The sequence below is a fragment of the Dasypus novemcinctus genome, chromosome 29, assembly GCF_030445035.2.
Source record: "Dasypus novemcinctus isolate mDasNov1 chromosome 29, mDasNov1.1.hap2, whole genome shotgun sequence".
Taxonomy (NCBI): Eukaryota; Metazoa; Chordata; class Mammalia; order Cingulata; family Dasypodidae; genus Dasypus; species Dasypus novemcinctus.
In genome coordinates this window covers 1,519,720-1,538,436 of record NC_080701.1, presented here as the reverse complement: position 1 = coordinate 1,538,436, position 18,717 = coordinate 1,519,720, and the positions used below count along the sequence as shown (strand labels likewise).

Here is an 18,717-nt window from a genome sequence, read left to right as displayed (position 1 = left end):
AAGTATTTTCCTTGAGCCCTTTTAGTCTATTAGTATAGTTGGGGGGAAACCCCAGTATCTAGCTAAAATAGAGACCTTTGTTGTTCTTGTTAAAAGAGAGTACTGTTCAGTGGATTGTGGGAAGATAATGTCGATTTTGATTCTTAGTAATTACTTGAGAATAAAACCTTTGAGTTAGAGGAAAGCACAAACCTCTCATTTAGAAGTTTAGAGAAACATTTTTGAATAGCCTTTAATTGGTAGTTCGATGAAATCAGGATAATAGAAGAAAATAAATTAAGAGTGTGGTGTGTTTCTGTGAGTTGCTTGAGGAGTTCCCTATGGGAAAATCAGAGAAAGCTGTGTGAGAGGGAGTTTTCTTACCATATATGCTTCTGCTTGATTTTCAGGTCAGCCGTGCAGGGCCATTGAATTTTCACCTGTCCCTTACCAGCACACAGCACAGAGGAGATTTTAATGGTTAGGGCAGTCTTGTTGGTTTGGTTGTTGTTGTTTTGTGTTTTTGTGTGTGTGAAATATAAGAAAAACTTGAATAGATTTTAATGGTCTTTTATGATGCAATGTATGTTAACAATTTAGCATATAGTTTTTGAAATTAATGTTCTGGAGAGGGTGAAACCAGATACTCTAGTGTCATAAAAAGTCAAAGAAATAGAGAATATGGGATTCCTTTAAGCATCATTTATTTTCTATTATTGGGAAATAAGACACTGTTGTTTGAGCAAAAATACTTGGAAAATCACATTACTTTTTATAGGAATTCTTCATTTTTGAGGGTAGATGGCCGTTTTCTTTTCCAGTGGTCCCGTTTCACATCGTTAATGGGAGTTGTTTTCATCAGTGCTGGCCATCCCTGCAGCAGTTATAGGTGTGGCCAAAGTTGAATTCCTGGGTAACCTCATCTCAGTTTTTTAGAGTGTTTTATGACAAAATGTTTATTGAAACCAACAAATAGAAAATGTAACTGATTTGAGTTTTTCCTCTTTTTTTAATAGTCTTTTATCCAATGTGTTTAAGAAACATTACAGTGAAACTGTGCAAGTGTGCTGTTCTTTATAAGTAAAATAATTAAGTGTATCTTGGACTTAAATTCTTTTACTAATAATTTTCTTTCTTGAGGAGAAATTAGCTGGCTCAGACTTTGCATAGCGTATGGTTTCGATTACAATATTTTGCCATGGACCATGTTTCCTGGGGATTAATGAACTGTTTTCTCTTTATAGGTCTCCTCAGAACTACCTCAAGGAAACTAGACCGAGAGCAGCAGGATGAACACATATTAGAAGTAAGCATTTACCGATTTTCAATTCTTTTTAAATTTTGGAATGTCGTGTTCTGTGAAAGAGCAGTCTTGTTCACATTAACTATATTCCTGGCTGCAGCTATTTTGTTGTATTAGTGACTGATCTTTAATGAACGTTGACGAGTGTAACTCTGGTCCCGTCGTCTCTCTTTCCATCCCCAGGCTTCATGGCCCCACTGTAAGTTCCATTCTAATTCTTGTACTTTATATATGCACAGACACACATAGCAGATGTAATGGTGACAATATTATTTGACTTCTGTTTGCATTTGCGTGATTGATCTTTTTCTCTGCACCTTCTGCATCTCTCTCAGAATTACGGCTCTGAGATACGTTGGCATCAGGAGGTCTAGTTCAACCTCTTTTGAACTGTAGCTAGCTTGTTTCTCTTTTTTGCTGTTCAAGAATTGCATTGTTTATACTTTTTAAGCTATGAATTATATAAAGTTGGTGCTTAGAAGTTTGTAAATAAAAGTAGACTTAGTTCTGACGTGCACCTCTAAACTGCTGTCTCCTCACAAGGCTTCTCGTTCTTGTGGTTAGTTTAACTGCCGTCCAGTCTTGAGCAGCAGCAGCAGTTTGCCATCGCGGCGCCTTGTGTCCAGTCGACAGTAAAAGCGTGAAGGAAAGGGGTAGGAGTAACTTGAGGAAGGTGGAGGCACTGAGGTCGGGCTGGGCAGGCGCTGGATGGCAGCGCCTGCTGCTAGGAAGACGCCGAGGGCACCGGCAGCCCTGGGCGAGGAGCGAGCGGGTCGGGCTGGCTCTCCTGGGCGTCTCCTCGTGCGTCCTGAGGGCCGGTGTCGGTTGTCAGAGCCGGGCTTGAGCAGGCTGCCTGTGCTGCTCTGCCCTGCCAGCGTGGCTGGTGGAGAGGGTGCAGCGTGGCCCACTGCAGACGGGCTTGGCCAGCGAGGGCAGGCTCAGCTGTGCAGCCGCCGCGGTATCTGGAGGAGGTGCTCTCCGCAGTCCGGGATCTCGCGTGTGCTGCACTGGCTTCCAGTTCCTAGGCTGAGTTCATTTTTGTTGTGATCGAGCAGAGAGAATATGATCCCTGCAGAAAACAAACCGAGGCAGGGCGCCGGGGCGGAGGTGTGGGCGACGGCCTGCTCCAGGACCCAGGGCTGCTGGGTGAGACGCCCCGGAGCTCGGGCGGCAGCAAGGCTGGACAGGTGCGGCCTTCGCAGTCCGCGGGGAGCGGCCGTGCTTTCGCGGTCGTGATGGCGTTGGTTCGGCTGTCTTGGTAAAGGAGCTTCTCCCCTTCCCTTGTTGTTTAGTACAGGCAGTGTTGCTAGCTGTTCATTCAACCCAAACTCAAAAGCAGTTTGAATTCTAGTTCTCTTTCATTTTTTTCTAAATATCATATGAACATTGGTCAAAAGGAAATTTTCTAGTTAAATTTTTTTTTTAAATTCTGAGAGTTTGGGAACATAAATGGTAAACTGGTAGTACTTTAAGGAAAGCAAAGCATTTGTTTTTCTTAAATACTGATAGGCACCATCAAGATTCAGTTACTACTTAACAAATTTAAAGATGATTGTTCAGCATATTTTACTGATGTTTAAAAGCGACAGTTTTTGAATGCAGACTTTATTTCATAAGAGGGTGTATATTTTTATTTACTTATGTTAGGAAGTACTGGGGATCAAACCTGGGACCTCATACGTGGAAGGCAGACACTCAGCCACTGAGCTACACCCGCTCTCTGGGAATGTATTATTTTTAAGAGGAGTCTTTAAATATTTAAAGCAAACTCTTCATTATCTCTTCCATGGCTTAGAAATGTTAAAAGCTTTCGAAAGCTTAGTATTCGGGAAGTTTGCTTTACCCCACGCTGGTGAGGAGGAAGCTGCACCATGCAACAAGATGAGGCAGGTCAGCTGTGTCTGTCTTAGCTCCTGCCCCGTTCCCTGAGCCCCCCTGAACACGGGTGAGGGTGCTCCCCCAGCCCTGCTGTAGAATGCGAGGGGCGGTCAGTGTCGCTGTGCTCTGCGGCTGCAGAGGGCCGGGTTCCGCGACCGCTGGGAAGGTTTTGCGCTTTATGTGAGAACTTAGAAACCCGTTCCGTGATCTCTCACCTTCAATACAACAGGTCACCGTCACGGACAACGGTAGCCCCCCCAGATCAACAACTGCAAGAGTCATTGTGAAAATCCTTGATGAAAATGACAATAAGCCTCAGTTCCTGCAAAAGTTCTACAAAATCAGACTTCCAGAGCGGGAAAAGCCGGAGCGAGAACGCAGCACCAAGCGCGAGCCTCTCTACCGTGTGATAGCCACAGACAAAGATGAAGGTCCTAATGCAGAAATCTCCTACAGCATTGAAGGGGGAAACGAGCACGGCACGTTTTTTATTGAACCTAAAACTGGAGTGGTGTCGTCCAAGAAGTTCTCCGGAGCTGGCGAATATGATATTCTTTCCGTGAGCTAAGATCTTAGTCTTTGAATTCCTTATGTGCCTTGACTATCTTTCCTCTTACAACTCTACCTCTGTTCTTTAACATTCTTTTCATCTGAGGAGGCAGTGCTGGATAATGTTTGAGAAGCATGGGTCTGCTTTTCTCTTTCTACCTGTCAACTCCAGCTGCTTTTTATTATGCTGGTCGTGAGGGAGCTGCTTATTTTATCAAGCATTACACACATGGTGTATACAGGTGTAAATCTGAAATGTTTGTAATGGGCTCATTTTAAAACCAAACCAAACTGCTTCAGTAATGGGGTGTAACCCACAATGTGCTCCTGGTTATAACTTTCAAGTACGGTTTCTGTCCCTTCTGCATATTTATAGATCAAGGCCGTTGATAACGGTCGACCTCAGAAGTCATCGACCACTCGGCTCCATATTGAATGGGTCTCCAAACCCAAACCGTCCCTGGAGCCCATCTCGTTTGAAGAACCGTTCTTCACCTTCACTGTGATGGAAAGCGATCCGGTCGCGCACATGATTGGAGTGATTCCTGTGGAGCCCCTTGGCACGCCGCTCTGGTTTGACATCACTGGTAAGCGTTCCTTGTCCCATTGTCCTTGTGCGGACATTGCCCTTGACCAAGGGGCCCTGCCTGTGGTTTCCTGATTCATGTACACATCTCAGGCTTTAACACTGGGAGGAGTGTGAGCAAGTATTTGCTTTAAATTGTGATACTCTGATAAGAGAATTTTTCAGAATATAAAACATTATGTTAAGTTTGTTTAAAATAGGTGTCCTGTATTTATCATGCCATTACTATCAAAACAGGACTTCTATTTTTAAAATGCATCAAGCAGATACAGAAAAACCTAAACATATTGGTCCAGAAGCACACCTTCTTAATTTTTACATCTTCATGCAGGACGTGGCACATTATTTTCAGTGACTATGAGTTAATGTTTAAAATAGCTATGCTTATGCAACTGTCACATGGCAATATCTATAGGGAATAAGCTTACAGATTTGGTTTGTATAACTTAAAAATGACAGTGCCAGCTCTGGCTTTTTAGATTTAGTTACCTCAGTTTCAGTAGGAAGCAGGGTTCACTAGATTAAATCACCCTGTAATAGAATTTACATGCCTAAGCCAGCTCTTCTTTTCTTCCTTTTTTTTTCTTTTGTTATTGAATTTTGCTTAAAATAGAATGTATGCCCTATTCCACTATGTTTAAAAAACTCGCATTACAGTTGATACTTTCGGTTTTTCTTTTTGCGTTCTGTTTCTTCACAATGTTCTGATTACAAGGATATTTAAGAGTAAAAGTGCATGCTAGCTGGAATTTCCCATCCCTTTTCTTCCTGCCTTTCCTGCACAGGCCGCCTGAACAGGTGGAGGCTGATGGAGCCTCAGGCACGTGGAGGGCAAACATTGCCTCTTGCGTTTTCATGCCAGACAGGGGGCTCTTCTCCCTGTGTTGGTCGTTGCACGAAATTCTTGGGCATCATCTACACCTGCGACACTGTTAAAATCTAGTTTTAACAAAACCACGCGTTCATTGCCATAGTGACTCGATGAGGATAATCTGTTTGCTGTGTTAACCGGTGTCACGTTTCAGTGAGCAGGCCGCGTCTGCAGGACCTGACCACACTGTTTGCCACTTGCCACTTGCCGTGTTTGGAGCTGATGGACTGATGGCCCTTTCCTGTTCTGTCTTGCCTTCCATGCTTGCTTGCTTCTTTTTGGCTGTGCCAGGAGACACGCTTGCTAGAGAAGTTTTTTACATCTCTCAGATGGCTTGTGACCAGAACTGTACAGCAGAAGGTATCTGCTGAGATCACATAATTTGCCTTCAGATTATGAGATCAAAAATAAAAGCATTGATTTTTAGAACTTTTTAATGTCCAGTGACTTATCTTTCATTCCCCCCCCCCATAATGTGCATCTGGTCTTTCATTTCAGTTCACAAACATGTTGACTTTTACTGCATTCCTAGATCCTTTGTTTCAGATTTGATTTAAGGCTCATTGTGCGTTTTGTTTTGTTTTTGGTTATTTAGTAGTAGAATTTGGGTATTTAGTAGTAGAATTTCATTGTGACATTAAGCTTTACCTTCATTCTACATCATTTCATGGTTATAAGCAATGTCAAGTTCAATGGACTTGAAAGGTGAATCATCAGATTATATACTTATGTTGGAATGAAAAATATCTGGAATATAACTGGGATAAGCATTTGGGTCAGATTAGTAGGATAGAAACTTTTCAGTGGGGACAAATTTCTTTTCAAATTGTGTAGAAGAGCTGGGGACAAATTTCTTTTTAAATTGTATAGAAGAGCTGGGACTGATCAGAAAAAAAAGTATTTTTTTTCAGATTTAAAATTTGTTTTTAGTAATTATTTTATTAGGGCTATGTGTTTAAAATGTGAGTAGTATTTTTTTTGAGTAATTAAATTTTTACATGGCCAACCGTAATGGTATTTCAACATAAGTTAAAGAGATACCAGCACCCTGGAAAGCACGTTGGAGGCACTTCGTCAACAGCGGTGCTCTTCTTTTCCTGTTGGGGTTTGCACTCTCCTCTTACCCGGGGTGAGTCGCTTCCCTGGCGTTCAGGGCTCAGCTTTGCCTTCCGGCATCGCGAGCTTTGTCCTTCTGATTGGCCGCTCTTTTCTCGTATTCAGAGTGATACTCTTTGGGATCATCTTGAAAAGCGCGCTAGTTCATGGCATTAGTGATTAGAAAGGCACAAAATCATGGCAGGTTTTAAATGTGCGACCCTTGTTCACCCGTGTCTCGACATGCACCAGGCGGCAACTCCGGCAGCCACTTTGACGTGGACAAGGGCACCGGGACGCTCATCGTGGCCAGGCCTCTCGACGCGGAGCAGGCGTCCAACTACAGCCTCACCGTGGAGGCCACAGACGGAACCAGAGCGGCACAAACGCAGGTCAGTGCAGGGCCAGGGTGGGTGTCGGCGAGTGAGTATGTGCTAACTAAGGCCAAGGCCGCGCGTGTCAGGGCGAGCGACGGTGACCAGGGCCAAGGCCGCGCGTGTCAGGGCGAGCGACGGTGACGTGGGCCAAGGCCGCGCGTGTCAGGGCGAGCGACGGTGACGTGGGCCAAGGCTGCGCGTGTCAGGGTGAGAGACGGTGACCAGGGCCAACGCTGAGTGTGTCAGGGTGAGAGACGGTGACCAGGGCCAACGCTGAGTGTGTCAGGGCGAGCGACGGTGACCAGGGCCAAGGCTGCGCGTGTCAGGGCGAGCGACGGCGACGTGGGCCAAGGCTGCGTGTGTCAGGGCGAGCGACGGTGACCAGGGCCAACGCTGAGCGTGTCAGGGTGAGAGACGGTGACCAGGGCCAACGCTGAGTGTGTCAGGGCGAGCGACGGTGACCAGGGCCAACGCTGAGTGTGTCAGGGCGAGCGACGGTGACCAGGGCCAAGGCCGCGCGTGTCAGGGTGAGAGACGGTGACCAGGGCCAAGGCCGCGCGTGTCAGGGTGAGAGACGGTGACCAGGGCCAACGCTGAGCGTGTCAGAGTGAGCGACGGCGACGTGGGCCAAGGCTGCGTGTGTCAGGGCGAGCGACGGTGACCAGGGCCAACGCTGAGCGTGTCAGAGTGAGCGACGGTGACCAGGGCCAACGCTGAGTGTGTCAGGGTGAGAGACGGTGACCAGGGCCAAGGCTGCGCGTGTCAGGGCGAGCGACGGCGACGTGGGCCAAGGCTGCGTGTGTCAGGGCGAGCGACGGTGACCAGGGCCAACGCTGAGCGTGTCAGAGTGAGCGACGGTGACCAGGGCCAACGCTGAGTGTGTCAGGGTGAGAGACGGTGACCAGGGCCAAGGCTGCGCGTGTCAGGGCGAGCGACGGCGACGTGGGCCAAGGCTGCGTGTGTCAGGGCGAGCGACGGTGACCAGGGCCAACGCTGAGCGTGTCAGAGTGAGCGACGGTGACCAGGGCCAACGCTGAGTGTGTCAGGGTGAGAGACGGTGACCAGGGCCAAGGCTGAGTGTGTCAGGGCGAGCGACGGCGACGTGGGCCAAGGCTGCACGTGTCAGGAGCGACACTGGTTCGGACTTGGGGTCCTGAGGTATCCCGGGAGCACCAGCAGTCGTTCTGGGCCCTGAGGTCTGGAATCCACCTTGTGCCGCTGGTATAGTTCACACACACGCACACCCAGCGTTTTTATTTTATGGTAAGGTAGTTGCTGGGAAATCCTGACTGAGGTTTTGCAGGTAATGAAGCTGTTTTGAAAAGCTTGACAGAAGACTTTTGCACTCACTTTTGAACTGTGCTCAAAACATTCTTGGATGTTGCAGAAGGAGGCTGAGTGTCACTCACTCATTTAATTATTTGTTGAACACGTATGTGCCCAAGTATTGTTCTGGAAACTGCAGGAAACCAAACGGGCAAAATGCCTGTGCTCTAGAAGCTTACATTAGAGTGGTAGATGATAAAGGCTTGTCTGTAGTCTGTATTTAAGTAAGATTACTTGCATTTGTTTTAATGATAGCATATTTATATTTTATTGCCTTTATTATCTTGGGATTTTTTTGCCTTTATTATCCTGGGATTTTTTTTTTTTTTTACGTAATTGTAAATTAAACAACTAAAAGTCCTCTATGCTCTTAGAATTCCTACCTCAGACTTCTAACTCTGATGCTTTCTAAATTGCAGTCGTCCTGGGGTGGTTAATGGGCATTGCAGCACTAGTGTGATGGCCGTCGGACACCTTCCCCCCGAGTTGAGGGAAGTTTTGGGGTCTGTCCCCTCCCCCCAAAGCAGATCAAATTCAAATACCACCTATTACAGTTTGTTACCAAGCGGTGTTCCCAAAGGTTTTGGTTTCCATCCCAAGGATCTCAATGGCAAAAATGTTCAGTTTCACTGAGGGTCTTGCTAATGAAACAGTGCTATAACCCAGAGACAATTTTAACTTAAATAATCTTAGAACATCTTTATAGATTATGTAGGTAGAGATTGGAATCAAAGGAGGGGGTTGAGTGGGAGGTTTGTGGAGCCGTTCTTTGTGAACAACCGAATCTGCTGCTGCTCCTGAAGTGGGAGAGAAGAGGGAGCTGGTGGGAAGTGCAGAGGCCCCAGGGGGTCTGGCACATGAGGCCGGGGCCCCCGCAGTCGCCTGGGCCAGGCTGCGAGGACGCTTCTAGAAGCCCAGAGCGGGTGCAAACCTGGTTTACCTTCCTTCGTCCCTTCTCGGTGGTGACGGGCCACGACTGAGGGTGCAGCGTGTGCAGGAGGTGTCCAGTGAGCGAATGGGTCCTGGACGCCATCCACCTCGACAGCAAGCCGATCTGACGAGGGCCCCGTCCCCGGTGCAGCAAGGCCAATCTGACGAGGACCTCATCCTCCTCTTGACAGCAAGGCCAGTCTCCTGACGAGGACCCTGTCCTCAGTGCAGCAAGGCCAAAATCCTGAATACCCCGTCCTCAGTGCAGCAAGGCTGATCTCCTGATGAGCCTGTCCTCGGTACAGCAAGCTGATCTGACGGGGGCTTGTCCTCCTCGTGACAACAAGGCCAGTCTCCAGACGAGGACCCGTCCTCAGTGCGGCAAGGCTGATCCCCCGATGAGGATCCCATCCCAGAAAACATGCTGCATGTCTGAGTAAGAACCGGGTAGGAAAGGAAGCATGATTTAGGAGCCACAATTGGACTTGCCATTGTTCCTCGCAGGTCGGTGCTAAATTTAAAACAACACGTGCACAGGGTCCTTTGCGGTTATTCCCTGTTACTCCTCCATCAGAGGCCTTGAGTATGCTGTGAAGACTTGCAAACACCTTCTTAGCCACAACTTTATTTAATTTGCTTGCTGAGAAGTAACCAGGCAGCACTTTCAAAAACCATATAGCTCTGAATGTAACGAAATCACAGACATTCGATGCACACGGAGATCATGGAGCATTTCCTACTGACATTGCACAATGTTGGAATCTCATTGGAAGATATGTCCTCAAAAAGAAAGAAGTTATTTATTAGAGATTATAATGCTTCTAAAGTCCAACTTTTATATTACAACTGTTTTCTTTCCTGCTATTCAGTTTCCAGAACAATATGTGGTACATGACAGGTGCTCAATAAGTATTTATTGAATGTATGAATGAGACCTGTGGCTTCCTTTTTGAAGCCCCACGGTAATTATTTGTTCAGGAAGGTACTTTAGAAAATAAGAACTGTAATCTCTTTATGGTGTCTTTTCAATGAATAAATGAATGGGTGATTTAAACCAGTGTAACAGTGTTTTATCCATTTTCAAAATGCTTATGAATTTTAGGTGTCATTTTGAGATTATAGAAAATCTCAAATACTGGTACAGTATTGAAATTCCAGTGTTGTTGATAAATCTTCTCATTCCGGAGACAGAAGCAGAATAAATTTCTCTCTTGTTACAAATAAGTCCTTGAACTTAGATTTCGGACATAAAAATGAGCCTGAAGGTGTGGCACACTGTGGTCGGCGTGCCGGGGTCATTCTCAGACAGGCGTCCACATCTTGGCGAGTGTCCTGCACGTGGACTGTCTGGACCCCAAGTGGCCGGAAGTCCGGCAGGAGGAGCTGACTTGGCAGCCGAAGCTGGTCCTGCCGCGTGAGCACATCACTGCCATTGCACAGCCCTGCACCTCTGCAGGTCCTTCCGTGAGCGGATAATTAGGAATGCAGAATTCCCAGAAACTGCTCTTGGCCGTATGGCGGGAAGCTTAGCGTGCAGTAGGGTGTAGACGGACTGGAATTCCTGAAAATCCAGGGAAGCTTCTAGTCCCCCTTCCTCAGGGACTCCAATCTTAAAACCTTGGCGCCTCGTTGATGCCTGTGTACCCTTTAAAAGGAGTCTCTTTCCGAGGGTCTTGGCGATGTCCTAGTGCCTCGGGCGCTGGCAGGGAGGGTGACCAGCACCTCTGGGAGCTGTGACCACCCAGGCCGGCACTTAGGATGTGGACACAGGCACGGGAGCGAGCGGATATGGGGCTGTGATTCCAGGCTGGGGCTGAGTCGAGAGGGAGCGGCACACGCAGTGGCGGGCAGGCTGGGATGTGGGGGCCGGTGGCGGTGTGGGGTACATGGGTGAGCACATCGATGGGGACGTGGGGTCGACGGGGCATGCGGGTCAGCACAGGGCTGCGTGGTGCTTGCCGTGGGTCTGAAGTCCAGGGCCTAAGGGCAGCTGCAGGCGCATCAGCCCCTTGCGCTATGCAGCCGCCCCGGCTAGAACTCTGACAAGCTGGGCAGGCGTGCACGGGCACAATGTGTGTGCGCCCGGGGCAGGGCAGGCGTGCACAGACGCAGTAAGTGTGCTTCATCTACGGCCTTTGCCCAGGTGTTCCTACTTAATCATGATTTTAATTGACCTGGAGAAGATTAATCTGCTTCTGTCCAACACGTATTCCTTGAGAAAGAGTTATTAAATTTATAGATGATAGTGGACGTGGTTCTGTGGTTTAGTTTTTGGAAGTTGCCTACACCATCGACCTTTGACCTGAGGCATCTATAGGTTGAGATGCTCACAGAACTCTCCCACGGCACCGCTCTCCCGGGGTGCGCTCACGTGGAGGCTCGTGCCGTGACCATCTTGGGAACAGCGTCCTGGGAAGGGCCTTGGTCTGTGGGCTCAGGTGTGGCTGACGACCTGCCTGTGCACTCCTGGACTTTGGCCTCCATTTCATTTGGACCAGCACATGCCGTTGTTTCATGTTAACCAACTAAGCTCAGATTTCCTGTTCTATTCTTAGCTGTAAAGGAGCTTTTAAAACCAGTGGTGATTTCCACAATGCTTTAACCACATATGTTTTTCAGTCTGAAAATTAATCCTGTGTCAAAGTAAATGTTATTTTAATTTAGTTTAGGGCTGAGTTTTTTAATATCTACTTTCTTTCCTCTGAGATTTTTATTCTATCAAGACATATTGAAGAGTTTATCTTTTCAGTTTGTTCATCAGTTTTAGGAAATAAACTTACTATTTATATGTAAGTTTTACAATTACAAAAATACAATGATTTAAAAACTTGTGATTTTTTTTGTTTATCCATTTAAAAAACTGTCATCAGGAATTTGGACTCTCAGACATTTAGGTAGTGTCACCATCTACCGACATGCTCACTTTTAAGCTTGGCAGTTAGGGATTCAAATCTTATAGGAAAGTAGTCTTCTGTAAACACTGGTAAACTTTCCATTATCTTTATATGAATAATCAAGAAATACCTTTTCTGTCAAGGCCTAAGAGATACTGAGTCTGCACTTCGGAAAAAAAGTGAAACGTTTGGCATTTTCAGTCCAAAGTTAGTTTCAGGAATTCAGAATAATACCTTACACACATTTAGGTAGGTAATAAATCAGTGAGAAAATTGTAAAGTTATTTGTGATTCTAGGTGTTTTGACTTTTATTTCATGGCTAAAAATTTTGGTTTTTAAAAAAGAAATAACAAATCACAATGAGATACCATTTCATACCTATTAGAATGGCTGCTATTTAAAAAAATCAGAAAAATAAATGTCGGAGAGGCTGAGGAGAACTAGGAAAGCTCATGCATTGCTGGTGGCAATGTAAAATGGTGCAGCCGCTTGGTGGGTCCTCAGAAAATTTAGTATAGAATTACCATGTGACCTAGCAATCCTGTTATTAGGTATTTACCCGAAAGAATTGAAGGCAGAGACTCAAACGTATTTTCACACCAGGGTTCATAGCCATGTTATTCACTATTGACAAAAGGTGGCAAGTGTCAAAATGTGGTGTGTACATACAATGGAATATTATTCAGTCAGAACAAGAAACGGTGGGCTTGGCTTATGGGAATCCTTTATTTTACGCATGATTGTTTTGTAAATGACCAACTTCTAATAAAAGAAAATAATTCTTAAAAGAAAAGTTGCTTTCTAAGAAAAAAAAAAGTATATGAGTTTTTCCTGATTTTAAAAATTTTATAATATCGAAATTCAGAACCTTCCTCTCTGCCTTGCTTTATCATTACAGGTATTCATCAAAGTAATAGACACAAACGACCACCGCCCTCAGTTCTCTGCATCAAAATATGAAGTTGTCGTTCCTGAGGACACGGCGCCTGACACGGAGATCCTGCGGGTCAGCGCCGTGGACCGGGACGAGAAGCACAAGCTCATCTACACGCTGCAGAGCAGCCGTGACCCCGCGAGCCTCAAGAAGTTCCGCCTTGACCCAGCGACCGGCGCCCTCTGGACCTTGGAGCCGCTGGACCATGAGGGCACACGCCAGCACGTGCTCACTGTGATGGTGCGTCTGCGCCGGCGGCCTCAGCCTGCGGGAGGGACTTGCGGCGGCACTGACGGCCTGTTGCCTCTTTCAGGTGCGGGATCAAGACGTCCCCGTGAAGCGCAACTTCGCGAGGGTGGTGGTCAACGTCAGTGACGCCAACGACCACGCGCCGTGGTTCACCAGTCCCGCCCACGAGGGGCGCGTCTACGAGTCGGCCGCCGTGGGCTCCGTCGTTCTGCAGGTCACGGCACTGGACAAAGACAAGGGGGAGAATGCGGAGGTGCTCTACTCCATCGAGTCAGGTATCTTCGGGGGTCGTTTTAATTGGCACAGATAAAAACTTATTTTTCTTTTCTAAAATTTGTTTTCATGTTGATGAATTTTTATATGTCCAACACTGAAGAAATTGCTTAAATTCATCCATCTGCCATTTTATATGTTAGGAAAAAGAGGATTTTAAAAAAAATTTTTAACCCATTAGAAAGCAAAGATAGTGAGTCCTGAGTAATTGTGGGTAAAGTTCTTGGGAGTTCACTATGTTAGTATAATATAAGGCTCTGAGAAGTCCTGCAATAAAGAAAACTTCATTTGACCTATTCAATATTTCCCAAATTACTTAAGCCACACAGTCATTTTCCTCTATCTGTTAACTGTGAAGCACTCTTAGGAAAACGCTGGCCAAGGAGACTAAGATTTACTTTCAGAGGTATTTCCTCCTGGGCGGAAGGGAAATTCCGGGGCATGGAGTGCTCCATTATGGATGTAGCTCTCATCTAAAGCGGCCCCTGCCCTACTGCTCCCTTCCAGATTCAGTGTTTTAATCCCTTCACCTCCATGCCCTTTTAACCCAGGACTTCCAGTCGTAGGAATGGATTGTTGCAGCTGACCCCAGGGCTGGAACCAAGCCTGAGGGGATGAAGGAAATGAAATGGCCGAGAACTGGCTGGAGCGGGCGAGGGAGAAGGGCAGGGAGTCCACCTGCAGCCTTGGGCTGCGCAGAGCCACTGCCCTGTTGGCCAGCAAGGAAGAGGCCAACGAAGCTCTTGTGGCAGAGCAGAACGCTTGTTTTTTGTTCTGTTTCGTCCATCCATTCGTCCATGCATCTGTTCATCTGTCCATCCCTCCATCCATCCCTCCCTCCATCCATCCCTCCCTCCCTCCATCCATCCCTCCATCCATCCCTCGATCCCTCCATCCCACAGACGAGCCAGGCTCATTACTTTATACTTCAAGTCCTGTGCTAGGAACATTCGTTTTTTTGTAGGATGACTAGGATTGTCATTGGTCCACAAATGTTATTCTGACTGTGATTGAAGCAGGCATCTGTTTTAGGGCTTAAGATTTATGAATTCAGAAATCACAGGTGCATTGGGGCTTTGCCTCCTCATCCCAGGAAATGTGGAGTAAGTATTGAGAAGGCAGTTTTCCATGTTTCCATCTTCCTCAGTGCCAGTTAGTACAAGGAAGGTTTAATTAGTACAAGAATAGTCTTTTTCATTCTCCTTATCTGTAATGATTTGAGAATATGAAGATTTTCCACCTAACCTGATTTTTTAAACAGTCCATACTTCTACATTTGGTAATTGTGTCTTTCTTAGGCATTAAAATTGGTAGAGACATAACTTTAGATTATATAATCAGAATCATAGTAAATGGGAAGTAATTAGAAAACAGTACTTGTCGATCATTTTCAGGTGTTTAAACTATTTTATTTCTTAATATATTTGTATTTTCATTTGTTTCTCTGCAGACTATCAAATTGAGTCCGTTACTGATAAATAAGCTTTCATATACTGCCTGTGATGGAAGTGTTAAGATGTATTGTAATGTGATTAGTGTCTGGAATGAAGGTGAAGTTGATGTGGGCTATGGGTGGGAGGCTCTTTGTCTCTTCAGAGATAACCTAAGCTGTTTGACTTGTGGGTGTGGAACTGTAAGAGGCTGCAGTCCTGCCCTTAGTGACAATGGCAACAACTCCAGTCCCAGGAAACAGTTTAACAATGCAAGGTCTATAAACTTTTATTAGGGGAAATGCAAACCAAACACGCTAAAGGCTTATCTAGAATGTCTGGAGTCCATGCTAAAAGCTTACCGAAGATGTGGAAGATATATATGCTAATTCAAGCCTGTTGAGAACTGAAACAAAGGGACCATTTGGCTTTTCCTCTCTGTATAAAAGAAATTTGAAAATCTTGTTCGGGGCTCGGGATTGAAACAGAAAGCTCCCGAGTCCGGCCAGCTGTCAATAAACCATTTTTCCTTCTCAAAATCATTCCTGAGTCCTGGCCTCTCTATACACAAATAATTGAACCTCTCTCAAATTCTACAACAAAGTTTGTTCCACTGGTGTGGGAATTTAGCACTCAAAGAAACATTGCATTCCATTTGTGCATGCCTGAGCATTTCAGTAAAATAATTTGCTCAGAGATAAACTGACTGAGTTTGTGTAGGAGTGAATGTTAAACTTTCCCTTAGCTTTCACATAATTTTCAACAACTGGGTGGTTAAAATAAGATTGGTGCCTGAGCGAAGGCTTGCACATTCTTTAAATGCTTGTCCTGGCTGATGACACTGGTGATTTGGTGTTCTGAGAATGGAATTATCTACATCTCAAAGAATATTTAATAGCAAGAGTCTGTTTTGTTTAAGAATATGAACTTTTACGAAGATATTTCTATAAATTTGATAATATAAAAATTACCTAAAAAGATTATAAGGAAAACTGTTCTTGGGCAGATGCATGTGTGCATCTGTTAGAATAGAGTGAATTACAGAATGTTCACATGCCCTTTTGCTGAAAGGTTTACCAGAATCAGCCGCTTCTGATCTTGGTTCTACATCTAATAAAGTTCAAAAGACTAGTTTTAAATTCAGGCCACAAGAGTGTATTTTTAATTAGCAACAATTTGTGAGCAAAAGGTTTGGTCTGATTAGGCATCATTAGGGGAAAAAGGAATTAATTAAGGGATGTTTTCAGTAACAGTTTAGTTATGCACTAGAGACACCTCAGTGCCCTGCTCTGGGCAGTATGGCATCTTCTTCTCTGTTTCTTTCTCAAAAGTAGATTATTGGAGCCCTGCTTCAAAACTGCTGCAGTGCCTGGAAAGAGAGGACTCAGCACATGGACTTATTGGCTAGAATTGGTTGTCTCCCCCCACTTGGGTTCTGTATAGTTGCAGTTGACCTTTACGGAGGTTGCCAGGCTGTGGGTCGGTCGGCAGACGCTGAGCAGCCCCCACGTCCCACGGCGGGAAGAACCCGAGACCACCTGCACCGCCCTTACTGCTCGGGGGTATCTGTGCACGACGTAGTCAGACAAGTGAACAAAAACGGGCCTCTTTGTCCAGATAATCGTCTTGTTTGAATACAGTGGACAGTCTAGAGCTACATAGAGATCACCAGTGTGTTCAGCCAAAGGGAACGAAGAGGGCACAGCTGCCAGGCAGTTCTGTCTGCATCACTGCTTCACCTCCTTCATGAGTGCTGCGCCTCTGCTTCCTGCTGGGCAGTTTCACCTATTGTGGGATCAGGCAGGAGCGGCCGGCCTCTGTTTTTCCACCTTTCCATGGCGTTGCTCTCTTGTCAGCGAATTCGATTGATTCTGCCATAATAAATATGTGTATAGGATCATATATTAATTCACTAGCTGGGTTTCTGTTTGGCCCTCTTATTATCAGTGATAAGCTCAGCTCTGTCTCTGTTGAAGTCAAGGTTCTCCAGATGATAAAGGATATATTTGAATTTCCCATACCTGATTAAAACTTTTATCAGCAATTTTCAATTAGGTAATGAATTCCTTTTGCTAATACTTTAAATGAAGGGTTTTATTAACCTAAAACAAAACAGTTTTTGGTAGAGATAGAAGAATAAAACGGAAAACAAAGCAGAAGTATAAATTGAGTGCCTTAATGAATGCATTAATTTTCTCAGGCTGCTCAATAGCCTGTTTGGTTGGTAACTGTCTTTTCATGTGTGAGTACACTTGCAAAGTCATTTAATTCAACAAATGTTTACTGAGTGCCTCTTTCGTGCAGTCATTTTCTAGGTCCGGTGATAGAACACTGGACTAGAGAGGCCGTACTGCCCTGGAGCATGCCTTCTGGTGGGAGACCAAATAATAGCTAACTAGAAAGGCATTTGGAGGCAGTGCCAGGCGGTGGTGTGCACAGCAAAGCAGCAGCAGGGTAAGACCCCAGCGGGCGGGGGAGAAGACCTCTCTCGCAGGGGCATTTGTGGAAGCAGGAGTGATTGAATGGATCAGTGAATGAGCGGAAGGTCGTTGGAATAGTTGGGAAAGCCCTGTGATGAGGTGCCAGCCTTAGGGGTGCCAGGAGGCCGTGGTAGAGCCAGGGAGTGGACTGCAGAGAGCAGGACGCTCCAACATGCCAGCCTGCTTCTGTGCAGGTAAAATGTATTCATTCCTGCATTCGAGGCTTTGAATGTGAGAAAATTTATTGGCAAAATCTGATTCCGTTCCTAGGAAAGCAGGAAATGCATGTGAACGAGCAAACGCTGTGGCAGGTCGGCTGCTTTCTGGGTAGACAGGAGGCTTAGAGGGGGGCTGCCAATGGTGGTCTGGAGTTAGGATGATGTCCTGGGCAGGCCAGGCATTGGGTCATGGATTTGGAAGATGGAGTGCTGGACAGATGGATGAGAAGTACCTTGACATTCTGATGACTGAGAAGATGGGAGGCGAGAAAACTGGTGCTGCTGACGCTGTACGTGTGGACAGGCTGGGGGTCAGCGTTAGCAGGACCCTGGCAGAGCTCCACAGGACCTTGCAGGACCCTGCCCGTCCTCGGACCAGGCCTGCTCAGTGCTGGAGCTGGAGCCAGCCGTGCCTTGACCCCTTGCGGACGGCAGCAGCACCTTGGGGCTGGACACAGCCATGCAGGCTCAACGAGGACCAGATTGGGCTTGCCTGAGAAAATACTGTCATGGACTTTGGGAAAATATTACAGGGAGGAAATGAGACTGTAAAGGAAGTGAAGAAAGAGGTGCTTGTTCATCTCCTGATTTGCAAGTTCTAAGTAATTCTTGTCTCAGAAATGCCACATGATTGAAAATGTAAAGGCCAACAAAATTTGCGAAGGCAGTTAAGTGGCAATTAAACCTTTTTAGTGCAAGTGTAATAGTTCCTTTGGGGAAAAGAATTCACTGCTGTGACTGGGATGGTGGGTTCTAGACTCTGGTCTAGAGAAGCCACGTGGGCTCGTTGCCAGATCCAGCTGGGTGCCCCACACTGCCTCCATCTGCCCAGAAGGCGGAGGAAACGGTTGGATTCTTGAGGAAGATTCATTCAGTGGAACAAAGCTGTAGATGGTTGCTGGTCATAATCGGCTGAATAGATGTGGGGAGTCCAAAGGAGAGAAGGAGGATTGTCTGAGCGGAGTCGCAGCCTCTGCACTGCTGCCATCCGGCCTCATGATTCCTAGTGGGGCGCACACAGCTTGTGTCATGTGCACACAGCTCGTTGGTCTCGGCCACGTGATTCCCTGTGGGGCACTCCTGTGCACAGCTCGTTGGTCTCGGCCACGTGATTCCCTGTGGGGCACTCCTGCACACAGCTTGTTGAACTCGGCCATGTGATTCCCTGTGGGGCACTCCTGTGCACACAGCTCGTTGGTCTCGGCCACGTGATTCCCTTTGGGGCACTTTTTTACATACTCCTTGTGCACGGCATCCCTCGCCTCTTCCCCTCAGGTACCACTCCCCAACCAGAGTGCCTTTAGGCATTGCCCAGTGTCTCTTGGGGACACAGACACTCTGGTT

At 46.3% G+C, this 18,717-nt stretch overlaps 1 protein-coding gene across 1 annotated transcript in view; it reads left to right on the top strand.

Moving 5' to 3' along the window:
• Positions 1-18,717, top strand: part of FAT1 (FAT atypical cadherin 1) — a 140,443-nt gene that overhangs the window by 87,821 nt on the left and 33,905 nt on the right. The window contains 6 exon segments of the mRNA XM_058289871.2: positions 1,224-1,285; positions 3,390-3,719; positions 4,086-4,296; positions 6,514-6,653; positions 12,688-12,963; positions 13,037-13,247. Coding sequence (XP_058145854.1) covers positions 1,224-1,285; positions 3,390-3,719; positions 4,086-4,296; positions 6,514-6,653; positions 12,688-12,963; positions 13,037-13,247 — 1,230 coding nt within the window.